The 20,197-nt window shown below is 39.7% G+C and overlaps 1 protein-coding gene across 1 annotated transcript in view; it reads left to right on the top strand.

Moving 5' to 3' along the window:
* Positions 1 to 11,793: 11,793 nt before the first annotated feature.
* The window catches only part of LOC122548759 (flocculation protein FLO11-like), a 45,026-nt gene continuing 36,622 nt past the window's right edge, over positions 11,794 to 20,197 (top strand). The window contains exons 1-3 of the mRNA XM_043687526.1: positions 11,794 to 12,153; positions 18,574 to 18,739; positions 18,839 to 18,892. Of these exons, the coding sequence (XP_043543461.1) occupies positions 18,595 to 18,739; positions 18,839 to 18,892 (199 nt within the window). The 5' untranslated portion in view covers positions 11,794 to 12,153; positions 18,574 to 18,594. The remainder of the gene's footprint in view (positions 12,154 to 18,573; positions 18,740 to 18,838; positions 18,893 to 20,197) is intronic.

The following is a 20,197-nucleotide window of genomic DNA, read 5'->3' on the forward strand; positions in this document are numbered from 1 at the left end:
GCAATATTCCAACAGTGGTCTAATCAATGTCCTGTACAGCTGGAACATGACCTCCCAACTCCTGTACTCAATACTCTGACCAATGAAAGAAAGCATACCAAACACCTTCTTCACTATCCTATCTACCTGCGACTCCACTTTCAAGGAGCTATGAACCTGCTCTCCAAGGTCTCTTTGTTCAGCAACACTCCCTTGGACCTTACCATTAAGTGTATAAGTCCTGCTAAGATTTGCTTTCCCAAAATGCAGCACCTCGCATTTATCTGAATTAAACTCCATCTGCCACTTCTCAGCCCATTGGCCCATCTGGTCAAGATCCTGTTGTAGTCTGAGGTAACCTTCTTCGCTGTCCACAACACCTCCAATTTTGGTGTCATGTGACAGTCTCTAGCCCCTCCACCACCTACAGCTGGTTTGAGAGCAACATGCATTAGTGCAGACAGGGCGGACATTAAGGATCTCACAAGTAATGCCCTTCTCACCACAAACCAAGCGATGTGTTGGCTTGTTGGAAAGCTCTGGTGATAAGGCATTCTGCCAAATGACTGACAGTCTGCTCAGGAAACCACCTGATAGCCTCCTCGAGACTCTAAGGGAAAGGGGGAGGGTGGATCCTATGTGCTGATCATTTCCTGATGGACCGGTGGTCAATGGTGCTTTTCTTTGCCAATTTCTGCACGAAGGACAGCTGATCCAGAACAGTCCAACTAATTGCAGCAGCGAGGCCAGGCCCATCCTTCGCAATACCGGGACAGATAAAACCTCAGTATGTAGAGACACTTGATGTTTGCTTACCAAGGGTCCACACACAACATGATGCAGCAGCACACAAAGGTGGCCATCACGATGGTGGTGATATTGGGTACGTTCTTTCCCACTTCATCCAGAGTTTTGTACGTTGGAGTTTGACTCTATTCAATGAAACAGATCAAAGGCATTTCTTACTTACACAGACCCCCATTTAACTTAGTCAGAAAGGCATTTTTTATTTTAAAAATATACTTTATATATACAGTATATATACATAGCCATTAATGTAGCTTGATTCTGTATAGTTGCATGTGAAGAAAGAAACAAACATTGGATAAAAACTGAAAGAACTGCGAATGCTGAAAATTCAGAAACAAAAACAGAAATTGCTGGAAAGGCTCCCCAGGTCTGGCAGCATCTTTGGAGAGAAATCAGGTTAATATATTGGGTTCAATCACCCTTCCTCAGAACAAGCATTCTCCAACAAACAAACCAAAGGCATTTCTTACTTGTACATAATTATATTTACATATATTTTAGGCACCAGGAGGGCCAATAACTGAAACAGATCCCTTTAAATTTCAGCAGAAAGACCTCAGACAACAGTCTTTGCCCACTGTACCTTAGCAGCAGCAGCTACCCCAAACTTTATACTCTGTGATACTGACTGACTGTCATTAGTTCCTTACCTTATCCACTCCTCTCACTGATGCTGATTGCTTTGCCGTCTCATGTACTTTGTGATTTAATTTTGCTAACCTGTCTCTTGTGGGGAATCACCACCCCACTTTATCAATCTTGTTCATGACATCCTCAAATACACGATTTTCCATTTACAAGTCCTTGCTGATTATATCAAATCACATCACTTTTATCCAACTGTCAATTATTCATGTCCTTTATGATAGATTTTAGTATTTTTTTCTACTGATATAGGAATGGTGGGTCTGAAGTTCTGTTATTTTCCTTGCTTCTTTTTCAAATTGTGGGTGATAATTACAAGCCTTCAATCTGCAGAAATAATTTCAGAATTTATGGAATTTTTAAAAATGATTCCTAATGTATCAATTGAATTGAATAAAAATCTGGAATTAAGAGACTAACTGAATTGTTGGAAAAACCGATCTGGTTCACTGATGTCCCTCAGATTTATTTCAGTTCCTGGCTACTTTATAAGTCTTTTCTTTTAATCTTTAGTAGAGTTCTTTACTTTGTCAGCTAGAATGGACTGATCTTTTTTGAGTATTTGTACTTTGAAGGAATGTATAGTGAGTTTTGAGAAGATTTGTAGCTCAGGTTGAGGTTCTGGATGTAGGTTTGCTCGTAGAGCTGGAAGGTTCATTTCCAGGCGTTTCGTCACCCTACTAGGTAAAGCCTGGAGGCAGACTGAAGATGTTACCTAGTAGGGTGACGAAATGTCTGGAAATGAACCTTCCAGCTCAGGAATGTATAGTTACTATAATTCATGTCATAAATCTTTAATGATGTGTCTATGTACAGGCATGCCTTTTAATGTATTGCCGATACAGCTCAGCCAATTCAATCATATTCTGGTCACTCACCCCTAAAAGTTCTTTTACAACGAGTTATTAATAAGCCTTTCTTTTCATTACATAACACCAAACCTAAAGTAGCCTGCCCTCTAATGGGATGTTCAACGTGCTGGTCTAGAAAACTATCCTAAATGCACTCTAGAAACTCATTGTCCTAGGTGTAGGTGCTCAATTGTTTTACCCAGTCAATATGTTCATTAAAATCACCTATGAAAACTGTTTGCACATGCTACATGCTCCTCTCATCTAGTTTACGCCCTGTCCTACATTCCCACTACTATTTGGTGGCCTATAAATAATTCCAAACAATGTCTGCTGCCCCTTTCTGTCTGTTAGTTCCATCCATGCAGATTTCACATATTGCTCTTCTGACCTGAACTTTAACAATATACTGTTCCAAATCTTATTCTCAGCACAACTCCTCCTCATTGTTGTTCTTGTTTGTCCTTGAAGATCCTTGAATATTCAGTTCCCAGTCCTGGTTACCATGCAGCCATGTTTCTGTATTATTATATTGTAACCATTTACCTCTATTCGTGGCTTTCATTCATCTTCCTTATGATGTGTGCTGTGTACATTCAAGTAGAGAGCCCTTTGACATTTTGGGCTTGGATTCTCCAGTTTTCCAATGTCCCTTGCATTGTTTCTATTTCCTGTTGGGCTCAACCCCACCACCCTGACAAGTTAGTTTAATCTCACCCTAATTCGTGAGATTAATAATTGAAACATGACTTGGACGGCAACTGCTCCACCCAGGACTGTAAGAAACTACAGAAAGTTGTGAACACAGCCCAAATGCAAGCCAACCTTCCACTCATTGACTCCGTCTACACGTTTTGATGCCTCGGAAATTCATTCAACATATCAAAGACTCCCCTCCCGACCCAGGTTATCATTTCTGCCACCCTCTTCTGTCGGGCAGAAGATACAAAAACTTAAACACACGTACCAACAGATTCAAGAACAGCTTCTTCCCCGCTGTTATTAGACTTCTGAATGAACCTCTAAAATTATAAAATCTAATGTCGATCTTGCTTTCATGACTCTGCTTTGCAGCCGTAACTTTATATTCCCCATTCTGTTCAAACACCTTATGATCTTTCTACATTATGATCTGCCTGTATTGCATGCAAAACAAAACTTCACTGTACTTAGGTATATGTGACAATAAAAAATCAAATCAATTCAAATTAAAATCTCCCTGTGAGGATATCAGTGCCAGTCCCAGCTGTACAGCTTGTACATGTCCCATCTGCCCCAGAGCCATTCCAGTTCCTCAAAGTCCTCCCTTCAACACCATTTTCCCCTCAAGACTGATTACTAACCGTATACCCATGACTGTGTCACCAAATAATAGACTAATGCCATTTACAAGTTTGCTGATGATACCACCATAGATGGTCGAATCTCAGATGGCGACGAAACAGACTACAGACGGGAGGTGGAAGACCTGGAAAAATGGTGCAGTGAGAACAACCTAGCTCTCAATGCCAGCAAAACCTATGTTACTCATGTCCCCCAACACATTAACAGCAGAGAGGTGCTACGAGTGGCGAGTGTTAATTTCTGGGAGTGGTCATTCACAACAAGCTTTCTTGGACTCTTCATATGGACGCACTGGTTACAAAGGCCCAACAATGTCTCTTCTTCCTCAGGCAGCTGAGGAAATTTGGCATGACGGCGAATACCCTCGCCAAGTTTTATAGGTGTGCCATCAAGAGCATTCTGTCTGGATGTATCACTACCTGGTATGGCAACTGTACCATTCAAGATCAGAGATGGTTACAGAGCATAGTGAACTTGGCCCGGACAATCACAAAGGCCAACCTCCCATCTGTAGAATCCATCTACCAGGTCCACTGACAAGGAAAGGCCGCCAGCATTCTCAAAGATCCATCCCACCCTGGCAATGTTTTTCTACAACCTCTACCATCGGGGAGAAGGTACAGAAGCCTGAACACACNNNCCTGTGTTTTTGTTTTTGCCGCTTTTTACCTATTATTTATTATCTATGCTACTTACTCTGTGATCTGTCTGTATTGTTCGCAAGACAAAGCTTTTCACTGTGCCTCTGTACACACGTCAATAAATTCAATTCAATTCAATTCAAAGTAGTGCTTCCAAATAAACCTGTGCGACCATAACCTGGTGTTGTGTGATTTTTTAACCTTGAACACTCCAGTCCAACACCAGCATCACCATATGCTTTTTTGTTTAGTTTGATTTTATCTTGTTCGCAAGACAAAGCTTTTCACTGTGCCTCTGTACACATGTCAATAAATTCAATTCAATTCAAAGTAGTGCTTCCAAATAAACCTGTGCGACTATAACCTGGTGTTGTGTGATTTTTTAACCTTGAACACTCCAGTCCAACACCAGCATCACCATATGCTTTTTTGTTTAGTTTGATTTTATCTTTAACATTTCTAGTTACTGAGTTTTTAATTAGTCTTTGGAATACATTTATTCTGTGTTTTCTGAAATATCTCCTTAAATGTCTGTCATTGCTTTCCAATGCCAATTCACTTTAGTCTCTGCTTCCATGTCCTCCTCATTTCCCTTATTTAAATTTCAGAAATAGTCTTAGACCCATTCCTCTTGAATGTAAGAATCAATCATATTATGTTTGTGTTAGCTAGAGGTACCGATTAGGGCGGCATAATGGTTAGCACTGCTACCTCACAGCGCCAGGAACCTGGGTTTGATTCACGTCTGTGTGGAGTTTGCACGTTCTGCCCACGTCTGCATTGGTTTCCTCTTGGTACTGAGGTTTCCTTCCACGATCCAAGGGTGGATTAGCCATGCTAAAAATACCATGTATTATCCAGGGATGTGCAGGCTAGACACCAGGTGCACACAACACCAGGGTATAGTCCAACAGGTTTAATTGGAAGCACACTAGCTTTCAGAGCGACGCTCCTTCATCAGGTGATTTTGAAGGGCTCGATTGTAACACAGAATTTATAGCAAAAATTTGCAGTGTGATGTAACTGAAATTATACATTGAAAAATTGATTGTTAAGCCTTTCATCTGTTAGAATACAATGATAGTTTCACTTACATAGACCATAGAAGAATACAGCGCAGTACAGGCCCTTTGGCCCTCGAAGTTGTGCCGATCCAAGCCCACCTAACCTACACTAGCCCACTATCCTCCATATGCCTATCCAATGCCCGCTTAAATGCCCATAAAGAGGGAGAGTCCACCACTGCTACTGGCAGAGCATTCCATGAACTCACGACTCGCTGAGTAAAGAACCTACCCCTAACATCTGTCCTATACCTACCACCCCTTAATTTAAAGCTATGCCCCCTCGTAATAGCTGACTCCATATGTGGAAAAAGGTTCTCACGGTCAACCCTATCCAAACACATGAACTTCTTTCATGTGTAAATCACAAAACCCTTTTTTTAAAGTTGCCTTCTCGGGTTAACTGTTAACAATGGTGATAGCTTTTATTTCTGATGAAGGGCTTTTGCCCGAAACGTCGATTTTGCTGAAGCTCCTCGGATGTTGCCTGAACTGCTGTGCTCTTCCAGCACCATTGATCCAGAATCTGGTTTCCAGCATCTGCAGTCATTGTTTTTACCATATGTTGAAGGTGTTAGCCCCCTGTGTTCTCTGTCTATGACGTGATGTCTAGATTGATTCTAATCTAAAAAGTGAGATAACAGAGATTTACATGGAAGAGGGGCTTAACAGACAATCAATTTTTCAATGTATAATTTTAGTTCCATCACACTGCAAAGTTTTGCTATAAATTCTGTGTTACGATCGAGCCCTCCACAATCACCTGATGAAGGAGCGTTCCTCCGAAAGCTAGTGTGCTTCTAATTAAACCTGTTGGACTATAACCTGGTATTGTGTGATTTTTAACTTTGTACACCCCAGTCCAACACCGACATCCCCAAATCAGGCTAGATGGATTAGCCATGGTAATTACGGGAATAGGGTGGGATCCTTTTCGGGTAGGTTGGTGCAGACTTTCTACGTTGTTGGGATTCTATGATTCACTATGAGATCATTAATTAATTCTGTCTTGTTGCACAATACCAAGTCTGATATTGTCTGCTCTCTGGTTGACCCCAGGCATGCTGTTCGAAGAAACTATGCTAAACACATTCAATGAACTCCTTATCTCAGCTTGTACTACTAGATGGTAGAGCTTTTGGTTTTGGAAGGTGCTGTCAAAGGAGCCTTGATGAATTTCTGCAGATGCTTAAGAACATCAGCACCTGCAAGCTCTCCTCCAAACCACACATCATTCTGACTTTGAACAGTATTGTCATTCCTTCAATGTTCTAAGAAGCTTAAAGAAATCAATATAAGTAAAGGAATAGTATTAGGGAAATTTATGAGACCGAGTGGTGATAAATCCTCTTGATCTGACAATCTGCATAAAAGAGGTTTTAAAAGAGTCAGTGGCTCTATTTGTTTGATCTTGCACAATTCCCTAAATTCAAGAACAGTTGCAAAGTCTCGAGTTCTACATGAGTGTGATGTTAAAGAAAGGTAATTACGTAGGCGTTAGGACAGTTTTGGTCCTTGTGGACTGGGCAGAAAGACTAACAGGTAGGATAGTTCATGAACAGTAGCAAGTATTTAAGGAGATATTCAATTCCTCCAAAGTAAAATATATTCCAGAAAGGAAGATTGTAAGAGGGAAGGAAAGATCCAAGGCTAATTAGGAAGTTAAAGATAACATAAAAGCAAAAATGAAGGCATACCTTAATGCAAATGTTAGAAGCTTTGAACAGACCTTGTGCATTGTATTCTTCATGATTAGTAGTTGCACCTCCTCCCATACAATTACTATGTCATTAATGGACTAAACGATATTATAGTTATACTTATGTATCGTCAGATTTTCACAAAATCACAGAATTGTTAAGGTGCAAAAGGAGGCTGGTACCAGTTCTATCCAAATACATACCCAATACCATTTCAAATGCCTCAACTGAATCTACTTCCACCATTATTCCAGGTAATGAATTCCACTCTCACTACTTGCTGTGTTAAGAAGCTTTTTCTTAAATCACCATTCTTTCTTTTGCACATATCTTTCAATCTATGCTCTCTTGTTCTTGTTCCTTTTACGGGTGTTAACAGCTATTCCCCGTCCATTCAATCCAGCCAGCTCTTGACTTTGTAAAACTCATGCAAATCTCTTTTCTGAAACTGTTTTTCCTTTTTTTTTCATTCATTCGTGAGATGTGAATGTCGCTGGCTGTAGTCCACGTGCCGTAGCTGGACCCACAATCCCCTTGGGGAGGAAATGGTGTTGATAGGAGTACATTGTTCACTCTCTCAAGCCTGTACCACCATTCAGTAGGATCATGGTTTTCCTGCTCAGTTTAATTCTTTAAAGTTTAGTGTCATCTGCCAACTTTGAGACTGTTCCCTCCACACCAAGATCCAGATCATTAATATAAATTAGACAAAACAACAGTCTCAATACCGACCCTTTGGGAACTCCACGACAAACCTTCCTCCAGCCTTTAAAAACAATCTATTGACCATTACTGTCTGTTTCCTGTAATTCAATCAACTTTGTAGCTATTGTCCCTTTTATACCATGACCTATAACTTTCCTTACAAGTCTGTTGTGTGGCATTGTACCAAACGCCTTCTGGAAATCAGTGCACACCACATCAACATTTCCCTCATCAGCCCTTTCAGTTACCTATTCAAAACACTCCAGTAAGTTAGTTAAACATAATTTCTGCTTTAGAAATTCTTGTTTCTTCTTAATCAACCAACCTCTTTCCATGTGACTACTAATTCTATCCTGAATAATTGCTTCCAGAATCTTCCCTACCACTGTGGTTTAATTAACTGATCTGTAAATGCTGGAATTATTCTTAAAACCTTTTTTGAACAAGGCCATAATGTTTGGAATTATACGGTCTCCTGGCACCTGTCCCAAGTCGAGGGAAGTCTGAAAGATTGTGGCCAGTACATTTTCAGAAAAAGAAATGTGCTTTTGGAACAGATGCCAGAAGTCTTTAAACAAAATTTCCAAGCAGGCTTCATGACTGAAATAGGATATTGAGCAGTAACGCTAAAAAATGGAGCATTCGCCGGTGGGATTTGAAACATCAATACAAAAGAAGAATCAAAACTAAAGGGACTGAAAAAAATTACCCCTGGCAATTCCATCAGCGGGCAGGAATTGGGTACAGTCACAGGAGAATGAACTCCAGGAATGCCTAGGGTATGGCCAACAGGTATTTTAGATTTGGCCAAAATGCCATTATGCAATTTGAAATTATGCGTGACACAAAAGTTTGGGCGGAGAAGGTGATGATATCAATAGCAGAGGTATGAGTTATAAAGAAGCTTCAGCCAAGAAATGAATTTTTTTTAGTCTCAGGCTCATTCTGTGTTGTATTGGACAGTGAATGCATAGTCACAATTGAATGGGTTGGTTAAAATGTTACCTAGGTTCTTTAATAATAAAGATCAAAGTAAGGTTAAAGAGTTTGTAGGTTCTACATGCTTCATATTTGAGAATGACAAGTGATGATTCCCTGTAACAAAACTGAGGTTAATCACTTTAGCAATACAAACTAACTGCTGAACTTTTCCAGCAATTTCTGTTTTTGTTTCCACTTTCCTGCTCGCTCTCCATAAATCTTCAACCTATTACTAATTAAAAATCTGTTAATCTTCTCTCTAAATTTATTCAATGGCCCAGCATCCACCACGTTCTGCAGTAGTGAATTCCACAGATTCACAATCCTGTGAGAGAAGAAATTTCTCATCATCTCTGATTTAAATCTTTACCCCTTTTCCTGAAACTAGACGTCTTATTCTAGATTGCCCCACTTGAGAAACTTCTCTAATCAAAATATTAAGCAGGTAACTTGGCATCTGGAGATAGGCATTTAAACAAAGAAAGGTTAATTATCTTAAAACTACACTGGTAAAGAATAGAGAATAGAATCCGTACAGTGTGGAAGCAGACCATTTAGCCCACACTGACTCTCTGAAGAGCATCCCACCCTATCCCTGCAACTCTATATTTTCCTTAGCTAGGCGAAAGTGAGTACTGCAGATGCTGGAAATTAAAGCCAAGAGTATGGTGCTGGAAAAGCAAAGCAGGTCAGGCAGCATCCGAGGAGCAGGAAGATCGACGTTTTGGGCAAAAGCCCTTCATCAGGATGAATGGGCTTTCCTGATGAAGAACTTTTGCTCGAAATGTCGATTTTCCTACTCCTCGGATACTGCATGACCTGTGCTTTTCCAGCACCACATTCTTGGCTTGTTTCCCTTAGCTAATCCACCCCAATACACCCTACCCTACACAACCCTGGACACTGGGCAATTTAGCATTGCCAATCCAGCCTAACCTGCATGTCTTTGGCAGTTTGTCCATCCATTTTCGCATAGGTTAAAACGCCTACTAAAAGATGCAGGAGTGAGGGATGATGAGTGCACTAAAATCAAAGAAGAGATCAACAATATAATCGAAACATTTAAAAAAAGGACAAAATTGCATGGGCAATCCTTGTGAAGAACTGCAAATGTTGGGGGCTACGGTCCATCATCAATTACTTTTTTCTTCAGTGATGAGTGATCTTCCTGACTGGGGAGCAAACCATAATCAGCTCCATTTTGTCGGAGCACTTGAATACCTACCCAGTATGTAGGGAATAGGGTTTCTTAGAAAATTTGACAAGTTTTACATTGGATAAGGCCATCAGAAATACCTTTTAATTAAGGGGACATGCTGTATCACAAAAGAAAGGTACAGGGAAGGCTAAAGGTCATGACTGAAAACATTAATTTCCCTTGAGGTTAATTGACAGTGTTTATACCACTAATGAATATGAAGGTAAAAATAACTCTTACAAAAAAAAAGAAAAGTAAGTATATTTTGAACTCTGTATCTTAACATAATACAACTATTCAGTAACATTCTGTTTTTCATATTCCATATAATATAAACAACTCCCATATTCCTTTTCTTTGAACAAAGCAAAAGGAATATTAACACATTTTTAATCATAAAACTACTTACAAAATTTTTTTTATAGCTAACTTCGTACTACCAAGCGTCCCTCTTCAGGGGTCTCCAATAACCTGTTACAGCAAGATTTGACACCACAGTGCTTACACAAAGTTCTTTCCAGTTCTTCAGCTCTTTTCAGTTGGAATCTTTCATCACTATTCTTGCAGACCCCAGGCAGCAGCAGTACCACATTATCTTCTAATCTGTTTGTAACCACTAAAAATTCTAAATTGGGTTTCATTGATAAATTGACTGGCTAGATAAATGGGGAAACAAATGGGACTGCCGTGCACAAGGAGCTGTAGGACTGAATAGTTAATAAACGCTATTCACAAAGAAAGATGTCTTGATTTCTGTCTCACTCGCTCGCTCGTTGGTCTGAAGTGACAAGTCTCAGAATTGCCAGGTGGCCATTTTGGACTGAGATGAAGAGCAATTTCCTCTGTCTCAACATTTGAAATTGTGTACTCCAGATAGTTGTGGGTACCAGTAATCAAATATTTTCAAGAGAGCGGTTGAGAGAGTTTGAGATTTTAAGTAAATTAATAGATATACTGGATAGTATGGGATGCTAGAGATCTGGTAGCTGGGAAGATTAGCTGGGATTTTATTGAAATATGTACCAGGTTCAGTTAATAGAATGGTTCCAGCACTGAAGATGTTTGGTCCTGATGTCCTCCCAACTCTCTGCATGCTTAACTCATTTAGTCCCACTTACCCTCATTTTCCCTGTACTTGTACAAGGTTATACTCTTAAGGTCAGCTTTGAATTACCTTTTTAAAGGGGTTAACTGAATATGCACCACTATTTCCCAAGCAGTTTATTCCACATCCTAGCCACTTGATGCAGAATGACATGCCCTCTTGTAGTTGTTGCTTCTTCTATCAAACACTAGATTAATGTCCTCTAGTTTTTGATCCATCTGGCAAGGCTAAAGGGCCTATGTTTCTAATATAACATAAAAAGAGAAATTAAGTATTACTGCAATATGAAAAAGATAAAATTTCCCTTTAAAACTTTCCAGGGTTTTTGAAAGCGTGAAAGTTGATATGATTCATTCTGAAGAGAACTAAAAGGACATTTTTTGGTTATTGACAGGTAATGTAAAATTCTTTGACTATATTGAGGAATAGCACTTGTATGCTCAATTCAATGTACTCTTACAAAATTGGTTTAATTTTATAAAAGTGCAATACAGTGTTAGGCTGACTGCTGTCCAAGATAAAATTGCTCAAATATAAGAAATGAGGATGTGATGCTGAGGAGTTTTACCTGACACCATGGTGGTAGTTCTTTTTTAAATGCTTTAAATGACATCTTTCTGTTAAATTATAAGATAATGGCGAAAAACAGTAGACCAATACAATTTTTTTATCCTAAACCTTTACTTACTTTTACAAATGCTGTCATTTAAATCCAAAATTCAGACTCTGAGTGAAGACAATTCCTAAGAAAGGACTTGCAGTAAGTAAGCAAAAGTTTTTTTCCCCCGTCTTCTTATCTGATTTAACTTAATAACGAAAAGATAACATGCTGTTGAGTTTTCTGTTTTTCAGTTCACGTATCTTTTCATCCTATGTGAAAAACCACGATCTTGCATATTTAGGAGAGTTTTCTTTGTATTCTGTTTCCAACTTCCAGTTAGCCTTCTGGCTAAATGTGTTATATTAAATCCTTGTGGTCTTTTTTCCAGATTATTTTATATTAAATATTTCCTATTCTGAGTACTTAGATGTAGGCTGACACATCAGTGCAGCAGTGAGGGAGTGCTCTGTTGTGAGAGCTGCTATCTTGTGGATGATTTTTTAATTTGAGGGCCAGTCTGCTTGTTCAGGTAAGCATAAAAGATTCCAACGTGGAAGAGCAGGTAGTTCTCCTTGTGTTATTTATTCACAAATTGGTTGATGGTTACTCATATAATATTAATTGCACTACAAAGATAATTAATTAATTGACTAGGCAGGACATGAGGATGTGCCCTATATTAATGCAAGTCATTTCTCTCCTCCCATCTTTTCCTTCTTCCCTTTCATTTCCTTTTCCTCTTATCAGTACTGCCTTTTCCTCCTCATTCTTGCTTTCTTCTGTCTTTTAACTTGCTGCTTTCTCCTTGTTTCTGTCCTGCTCTACCATCTCCCATTTTTCATCCCACTTTCTTCTCTTTTGTCACTAACCCACCGTTCCACTTTTGGCAAACAAGATTTCCCTTTCATAAATTCATGTTGACTTTGTCATAGAGTTTGTCAAGGTCTACAGCACTTTGGCAAAAACAAGTAACAAGTACATAGCTATTGTACTTTACCTTTACTTGGCCAATGGCCTTGGCACTCCATCAGCTGCAACTGTTAAAAACAGTAAGTAGGGATGGACAATAAATGCCACCAATAAATGTGGTGGTATTTCCACATATCTGTTGTCTTGTCCTTCTCGATGGTAGTGGTCATGTGTTTAAAAAGTGCTATCTAAGGAGCTTTGATAAATGCAGTGCATTTTGTAGTACACACTGCTACTATTGAGTATCAGTGTTGGAAGGAGAAAGGAGGAAGGTGGAAGGGCAGCACAGTGGTTAGCACTGCTGCCTCACAGCGCCAGAGACCCAGGTTCATTTCCTGCCTCAGGCGACTGACTGTGTGGAGTTTACACATTCTCCCCGTGTCTGCATGGGTTTCCTCCGGGTGCTCTGGTTTCCTCCCACAAGTCCAAAAATGTGCAGGTTAGGTGAATTGGCCATGCTAAATTGCCCATAGTGTTAGGTGAAGGGGTAAATGTAGGGGAGTGGGTCTGGGTGGGTTGCGCTTCGGCGGGTCGGTGTGGATTTGTTGGGCCGAAGGGCCTGTTTCCACACTGTAAGTAATCTAATCTAATTTGTAGATAAGGTGCCAATCAAACAGCTGCTTTGTTCTGAATGGCGATGAGCTTCTTGAGTTGTTGGAGCTGTGCCCAATAAGGCAAATATGGAATATCGCATCTTATACAGCGCTGAGTTCCAGCTTTTTCTACTACCATTATACTACCTTATTTTCCTTCTGATCCTTTTACCAATTATGTTAAATGTATGACCGGGAAGTTCATTTTCTCGTACTTGACTTTGAACTCATCTTTGGCAAATGCTCCTCCCATTATCAATCAGAAACTTCAATAGTGTCCAAGTAGTCCCAATCCACTTCTCTGTGATGTTGTCCATAGCAAACGTCATGTTCTTATTCAGAATAATTACAAATCACCAGATCTAAAAAAAATTCAAATGCTGTCCTATACTGTTAGATCTATGGCAGCTACCTCAATAAAGACACATGTCAGTGAAAGACAGGGCAGTAACTCTGATACCTTTCACAGTTTTCATATTTTTGCTAATTTCTTATATTCAAGTTTTATATACTTTATCAACTTTCACAGAATCACAGAAATGCCACTATGCAGTAGTAGGCCATTCAGCCCTTCCTGTCTGCACAACTCTTCAAACGAGCATTGTTTCCCATTACCAAATTCCTGCTTTCACCTCATGTCCATGTACATTACTTCTTTCCAACTATTCAGCCGATGTCCTCTTGAAAACCTGAAATGAACCTGCCTCCACCACCCCTAGCCATTCCATATCCTAACTGCTCGCTGTGTGAGAAATATTTTCTCAGATCATATTTGCTCCATTTGCAAATCACTTTAACTCTATGCCCTCTCGTTCTTGTTTCGTTTACAACAGGATCAGATGTGTGCTTTATTAACTGCTCTCTCCACCTGTCCTGCTACCTTCAATGATCTGTCCATGTATATGTCCAGGTTATTTTGCTCTGCACCCCCTTTAGGCTTGAACTCAGTGTTATAGAGTCATATAGCATGGAAACAGACCCTTTGGTCCAACTCATCTGCGCCCACCAGACTCTCAATCTGACCTGGTCCCATTTGCCAGCATTTGGCCCATATCCATCTAAACTCTTCCTATTTGTACACCCATCTAGATGCCTTTTCAATGCTGTAATTGTACTAGCCTCTACCAGTACCTCTGGCAGCTTATTTCAGACATGCACCACCCTCTGCGTGAAAAAGTTATTCCTTAGATTTCTTTTAAATCTTCCCCTCTCACATTAAGCCAGTGTCCTGTAGTTTTGGACTTTCCCACCCTAGAGAATAGAACATGGCTATTTACCCTCATGATTTTATAATATCACTGCTCAGCCTCCGATGTTCCAGGGAAAAAGCTCTCGCCTATTCAGCCTCTTGATATAGTTCAGACTCTCCAGTCCTGGCAACATCCTTGTAAATCTTTTCTGCACTGTCTCATGTTTAGAATGTCCTTCTTATTGAAGGGCACTCCAAATTGTACATAGTATTCCAAAAGTGGCCTTACCAAACTCCTGAACAGCTGCAACATGACAATATTCAATGCACTGACTAATAAAGGCAAGCGTACCAAATGCCTTAAAAATCTCAGCAGGTCTGGCAGCATCTGTAAGGAGAGGAAGGAGCTGACATTTCGAGTCTAACTGACCCTTTGTCAAAGCTTTGACAAATGGTCAGTTAGACTCGAAACGTCAGCTCTTTTCTCTCCTTACAGATGCTGCCAGACCTGCTGAGATTTTCCAGCATTTTCTCTTTTGGCTTCAGATTTCAGCATCCGCAGTAATTTGCTTTTATCTTTCATACCAAATGCCTTCTTCACTATCCTGTCTACCTGGGACTTCACTTTCAGGGAACTATGCACCTGCAGCCCTTGGCCTCTTTTTGGCCACACTCCCCAGGGCCCTACCATTTACTGTATAAGTCCTGCACTACTTTGCCTTAACAAAATGCAGCACCTCACACTTATCTAAATTAAACTCCACCTGTCACTCCTTGGCCCATTGGCCCATCTGATCCAGTTGTAATCTAAGATAATCTACTTCAGTGCCCACAACACCATCTATTTTGATATCATCTGCAAATTTACTAACCATACCTCCTACATTCAAATCCAATACAAATCATTTATATAAATGACAAAAAGCATTGGGCCCAGCACTGATCTTTGTGGCACACCACTGGTCACAGGCCTCCAGTCCAAAAAAAATCCCTCCACCACCACCTTCTTTCTCTGAACTTTAATTCAATTTTGCATCCAATTGGCTAGCTCACCCTAGATCCCATGTGATCTAATCTTACTAACCAGTCTACCATGTGGAACTTTGTCAAACACTTCACTGAATTCGAAATGTAAATAGGATACAAAATATAAATAGGGCAAACATGATACAGAATCTTCTGTTCCAAGGTCACCTTTTGTGCACATCAAGAGCGTGGGCTTAATGTAGTCTCATAGGCAAATCACTTCAGTCCATTAATCAACGAAGTCAGTCTGCTGTAATATGTCTCCACTGAACGTGTATTCCTTCATTGATAAGGAGATAAAAAAGTCACAGTAGTCTAACAAAAAATATGGGCTGGAATAGGCCATTCAGACCTTTCAGTCTCCTGTACCATTTTCCTGAATTATCCACATACACCTCTTCCTATTGCTTGTGTTCTTAAGATTATATGATATTCTTCCTAATTGTCCTTTGGGCATTCCTCAGATTCATTTACTTGCTTTTGATCTTTCAATTCTGCTTTTCTGCAATAGCAGATTGCTAAAGGTTCTTGCAATTTAATTTTGTCTGTCTGATAGCTGATAGAATTTAAATTCAATTCATAAAATCTGGAATTGAAAGCTAGTCAAGCAACAGTAACCACGAAACTGAACTGAATTTTGAAATAAAATGGCCAAGGAAGCTTCTCTAAAGATCTGAGTCAGCATGGCTTCATGAAGGGAAAATCATGTGTGACCAAATTATTTGAATGCTTTGAGGAGATATCAGGCAGGATAGATAAAGGGGACACAGTTGATGTAATATTTCAGAAGGGGTTTGATAAGGTACCATGTGTTAGGCCGTTGAATAAGATCAGAGTATAACAAAGGTGGGAAGGCAAGTGATGAGGATGACTCTGCAGAAGGATACACAGGTTAAGCACATTTGCAAAAACTTGGGAAAATGAACGATTATTCAATTTGGCAAGAATAATAAAGAAACTAAAATAAAGGGAATGGAGTATAAAAATAGAGAATTATAGCTAAAACTGTAGAAGAAACTATTCACCAGACTTGGAATGCTGTGAACAGCAAGTTTTGAGAAGATTTGTAGCACAAGTTGAGGTTCTGGATGTTGGTTTGCTTGCTGAGCTGTAAGGTTCATTTTCAGATGTTTCGTCATCATATTAGGTAACATCTTCAGTGAGCCTCCTGACAAACCATTGCTGATGATTCTGCTATTCCATTTATATGTTTGGGTCTCTTTGGGTTGGTGATGTCATTTCCTACGGTGATGTCATTTCTTGTTCTTTTTCTCAGGGAGTGGTAAATCGGGTCCAAGTCAATATGTTTATTGATAGAGTTCCAGTTGGAATGCCATGCTTCGAGGAATTCTTGGGCATGACTCTTTTTGTTGTCTGTATGTTTTTCACAATACATACGGACCAAATATTGCAGAGCAACTACTCAGAGGAGAGGAAAATCACCTATACAGTGTATTCAAAAAGAATGGGAACCCAATGAACACAGTTCGCAGATTTCTCGGCAACAAACCCAAACAAGTAGACAAATCACGTCCAGAAACCCTAGCCACTCTCCCCTATATCAAAGACATCTCAGAAATGACAGCCAAACTACTCAGACCCCTTGGCATCATGGTAGCCCACAAACCCACCGACACACTAAAGTAGCAGCTAATGAACTTCAAAGACCCTATGCAGACAACAAGCAAAATACCTTGCAATAACTGTAACAAACATTACATCCCAGTCGAAGTGGTGTCCTTCCTCATCTGTATGTAAGGATATTAGTGAGAAAGGGTCATGTCATTTGTGGGTAGTTGATGACCCTCTCTCACTAATATCCTTACAGGCAGATGAAGAAGGACACCACTTTGATTGGGACAACACACACATCCTAGGACAAGCCAAACAGAGACACGCACGAGAATTCCTAGAAGCTTGGCATTCCAACCGGAACTCTATCAATAAATACGTTGACTTGGACCCGATTTACCACCCCCTGAGAAAAAGAAAAGGAAATGACGTCACCATAGGAAATGACATCACCAACCCAAAGAAACCCAAACATATAAATAGAAAGCAGGAATCATCAGCAATGGTTCGTCCGGAGGCTCACTGAAGATGTTACCTAGTAGGGTGACGAAATGTCTGAACATGAACCTTTCAGCTGGGCGAGCAAACCTACATCCAGAATCTCAACCTGAACTACAAATCCTCTCAAAAGAACTTAAAGCTATACACAGGAGCACTATTTGGGCACCTTCGTTAAATCTGATCTAGCTTCATTAGTTTCCAGGGAGAGGGGTGAAATTGGTAAATAGAAATGGAAAGTTCTGGGGGGGCCAAAGACTAAGAGGGTTCTGCTCAAGCACAACTGGATGTAAAATGCAGTTTGATAACTTCATAATAATGGTAGTATTGAGTGAACTGGTGTTCTAATAGAGCTGGATATCACCAGTATCTGTGCAAAACCTGGTGGTGTTGTTATGTGTGATGTCACTGAAGCATGTAGCTTAAAATAGGCAGGGATCAAGCATCAGAGATAATAGTAGCATTGAAGCAGAAGGGAAGACATTGCAGGCAAATCTCTGCTTATTCACTGATTTTCATTTGAACGGGCTGAGAAATGGAAGGGACTCCAATGTGTCTAAGTATTACTGGAATGTGTTCCAAAATGTCTGGTCTTTTATTATGTAATTTAATCACACAATCAGTTAAGGTTGGAAGCTTTTGATGTAGCATTGGTGTATTGGTGAACTTTGATAGATAACATTGCTGGAGATTGTACAAATAAATTTACCAGTAATCCCTATCAAATAATGTTTCCACAGCATAAGCAATAACCATGATGTTACAGTCTGCTTCTATTAATTCAAGTTGGTACAATGTTTTTCTAGCCAAAGTTCAAAGTTTGCTCTGAAATTTATCACTATTAATTCTTGTTATGAAATGTTATCACACATATAGAATATTAGACTAAAGCTCTTTTGGGGCAGAATAGAAAATGTGTTCTATTCTTAAATACCTTAGTTTTCAATATGTGCAATATCTTGTGTAGCTATTGAATGTACTTTTTTGTGTTGGGGAAGGACTTCACATATGAATTCAACAGTGAAGTCAATCTTGCAAAATTAAGTTTGCTGCACTAAAATCATTTTTTTTCCCCCTCTCTTCCTCTTTCGCCCTCATTCAGGTATATCATAAATTTCCCAAGATGCCTTCACACGGTAAACTTATGGTACCCGAAGGTTTGAAATCCCTGCTAGAGGCATTAGGCAGAGCAGTTGTCCAAGATCAGCCAGAAAATATCCACCAGTTTGCCTCAGCATATTTCACAGATTTGCAGAAATTTAGAGATGGTTAGTGTTCTACCTAATACATTTTTGTATTTGAATCTAAGTTTTGTTTAGCCCAATTAAAATACAGATCTGCTTACTGTATTTCCATCTGTTGTACAGGAAATCCAACTCTTGATATATGTGACCTAGTGAAAATGTTCCATTTGAGCAGAGGTAAGGACAACAAATTAATTTACTGAATGGGGAATATTTTGTTTAATTGTTTTTCTAGTTGCATTGATCAATATTTACTTATAAATCAAGAGTTGCTTTGTTGTTTTCCTCAACTATATAACAGGTGATCTGAAAGATAAATTTGAATAACGTTTTGGATTAATTTCCTGGAACAATATGCTACAGAACCAGCTACAGATTAGGAACATTTAATTTGTAAACCATGGTAAAACAACCTCTGGGAAAAAGTGGTCATCATACAATTGAAATAGTTGAAGTTTGCATGTGATGTACTCCCGTTCCAAATAAAAAGCTTAGGCTTGAAGCCGTGTCCACGGGTTAGCAGAGAAGGGTAGGACAAGGTTGGTTCAGTAAGAAAGGGGAAGTAAGATTTTCATTTTGGTAATAAAAATCGACAAGCAGATGTTTTTAAACATGTGAAACTTGTGTTTGTTAACGCTCAGAAAGAGCTAGGAAACATGTACAAAGAATGCAAAGTTAGTATGCACAATATAGCAAGCAATGAGATTGGCAAACGGCATGACTGTCTTTATTGCAAGGAAATTTGAATACGAGCATAAGGAAATCTTGGTGCTATTGTAGAGGTCGGAATTTAAAACACATCTGGAAAACTACACAGTTTTGGATTTTACATCTAAGCAATCAAATACTTGCATTGGCTGTGATATAGTGAAAGCTCATTAGATTGGTTCATATTGTTCTTTGGTGAAAGGTTGAACAAACTAGATCTGTGTTCTCTAGAGTTTGGAAGAATATGAGATGATTTCATTGAAACATGTATGAATCTGAAGGGGCTTCACAGGTTAGACACTGAGAGGTTGTTTGGCCTGACTGGGGAATCTAGAAAATAGGGTATCTAAACCACTAATCATCTTGTACACCTCTATCAAGTCACCCCTAAACCTTCTTTTCTCCAATGAAAACAACCCCAAGTGCCTCAGCCTTTCCTCATACGATCTTCCTACCATACCAGGCAACATCCTGGTAAACCCCCTCTGCACCCGTTCCAGTGCCTCCACATCCTTCCTATAGTATGGCAACCAAAACTGCACACAATACTCCAGATGCGACCGCACCAGAGTCTTATACAACTGCAACATGACCTCAGTACTCCGGAACTCAATTCCTCTACCAATAAAAGCCAGTACGCCATATGCCTTCCTCACCGCACTATTTACCTGGGTGGCAACTTTCAAAAATTTGTGTACATGGACACCAAGATCACTCTGCTCATCCACACTACCAAGTATCCGACCATTAGCCCAGTACCCCATCTTTCTGTTA

The sequence above is a fragment of the Chiloscyllium plagiosum genome, chromosome 4 (assembly GCF_004010195.1).
Source record: "Chiloscyllium plagiosum isolate BGI_BamShark_2017 chromosome 4, ASM401019v2, whole genome shotgun sequence".
Classification (NCBI taxonomy): Eukaryota; Metazoa; Chordata; class Chondrichthyes; order Orectolobiformes; family Hemiscylliidae; genus Chiloscyllium; species Chiloscyllium plagiosum.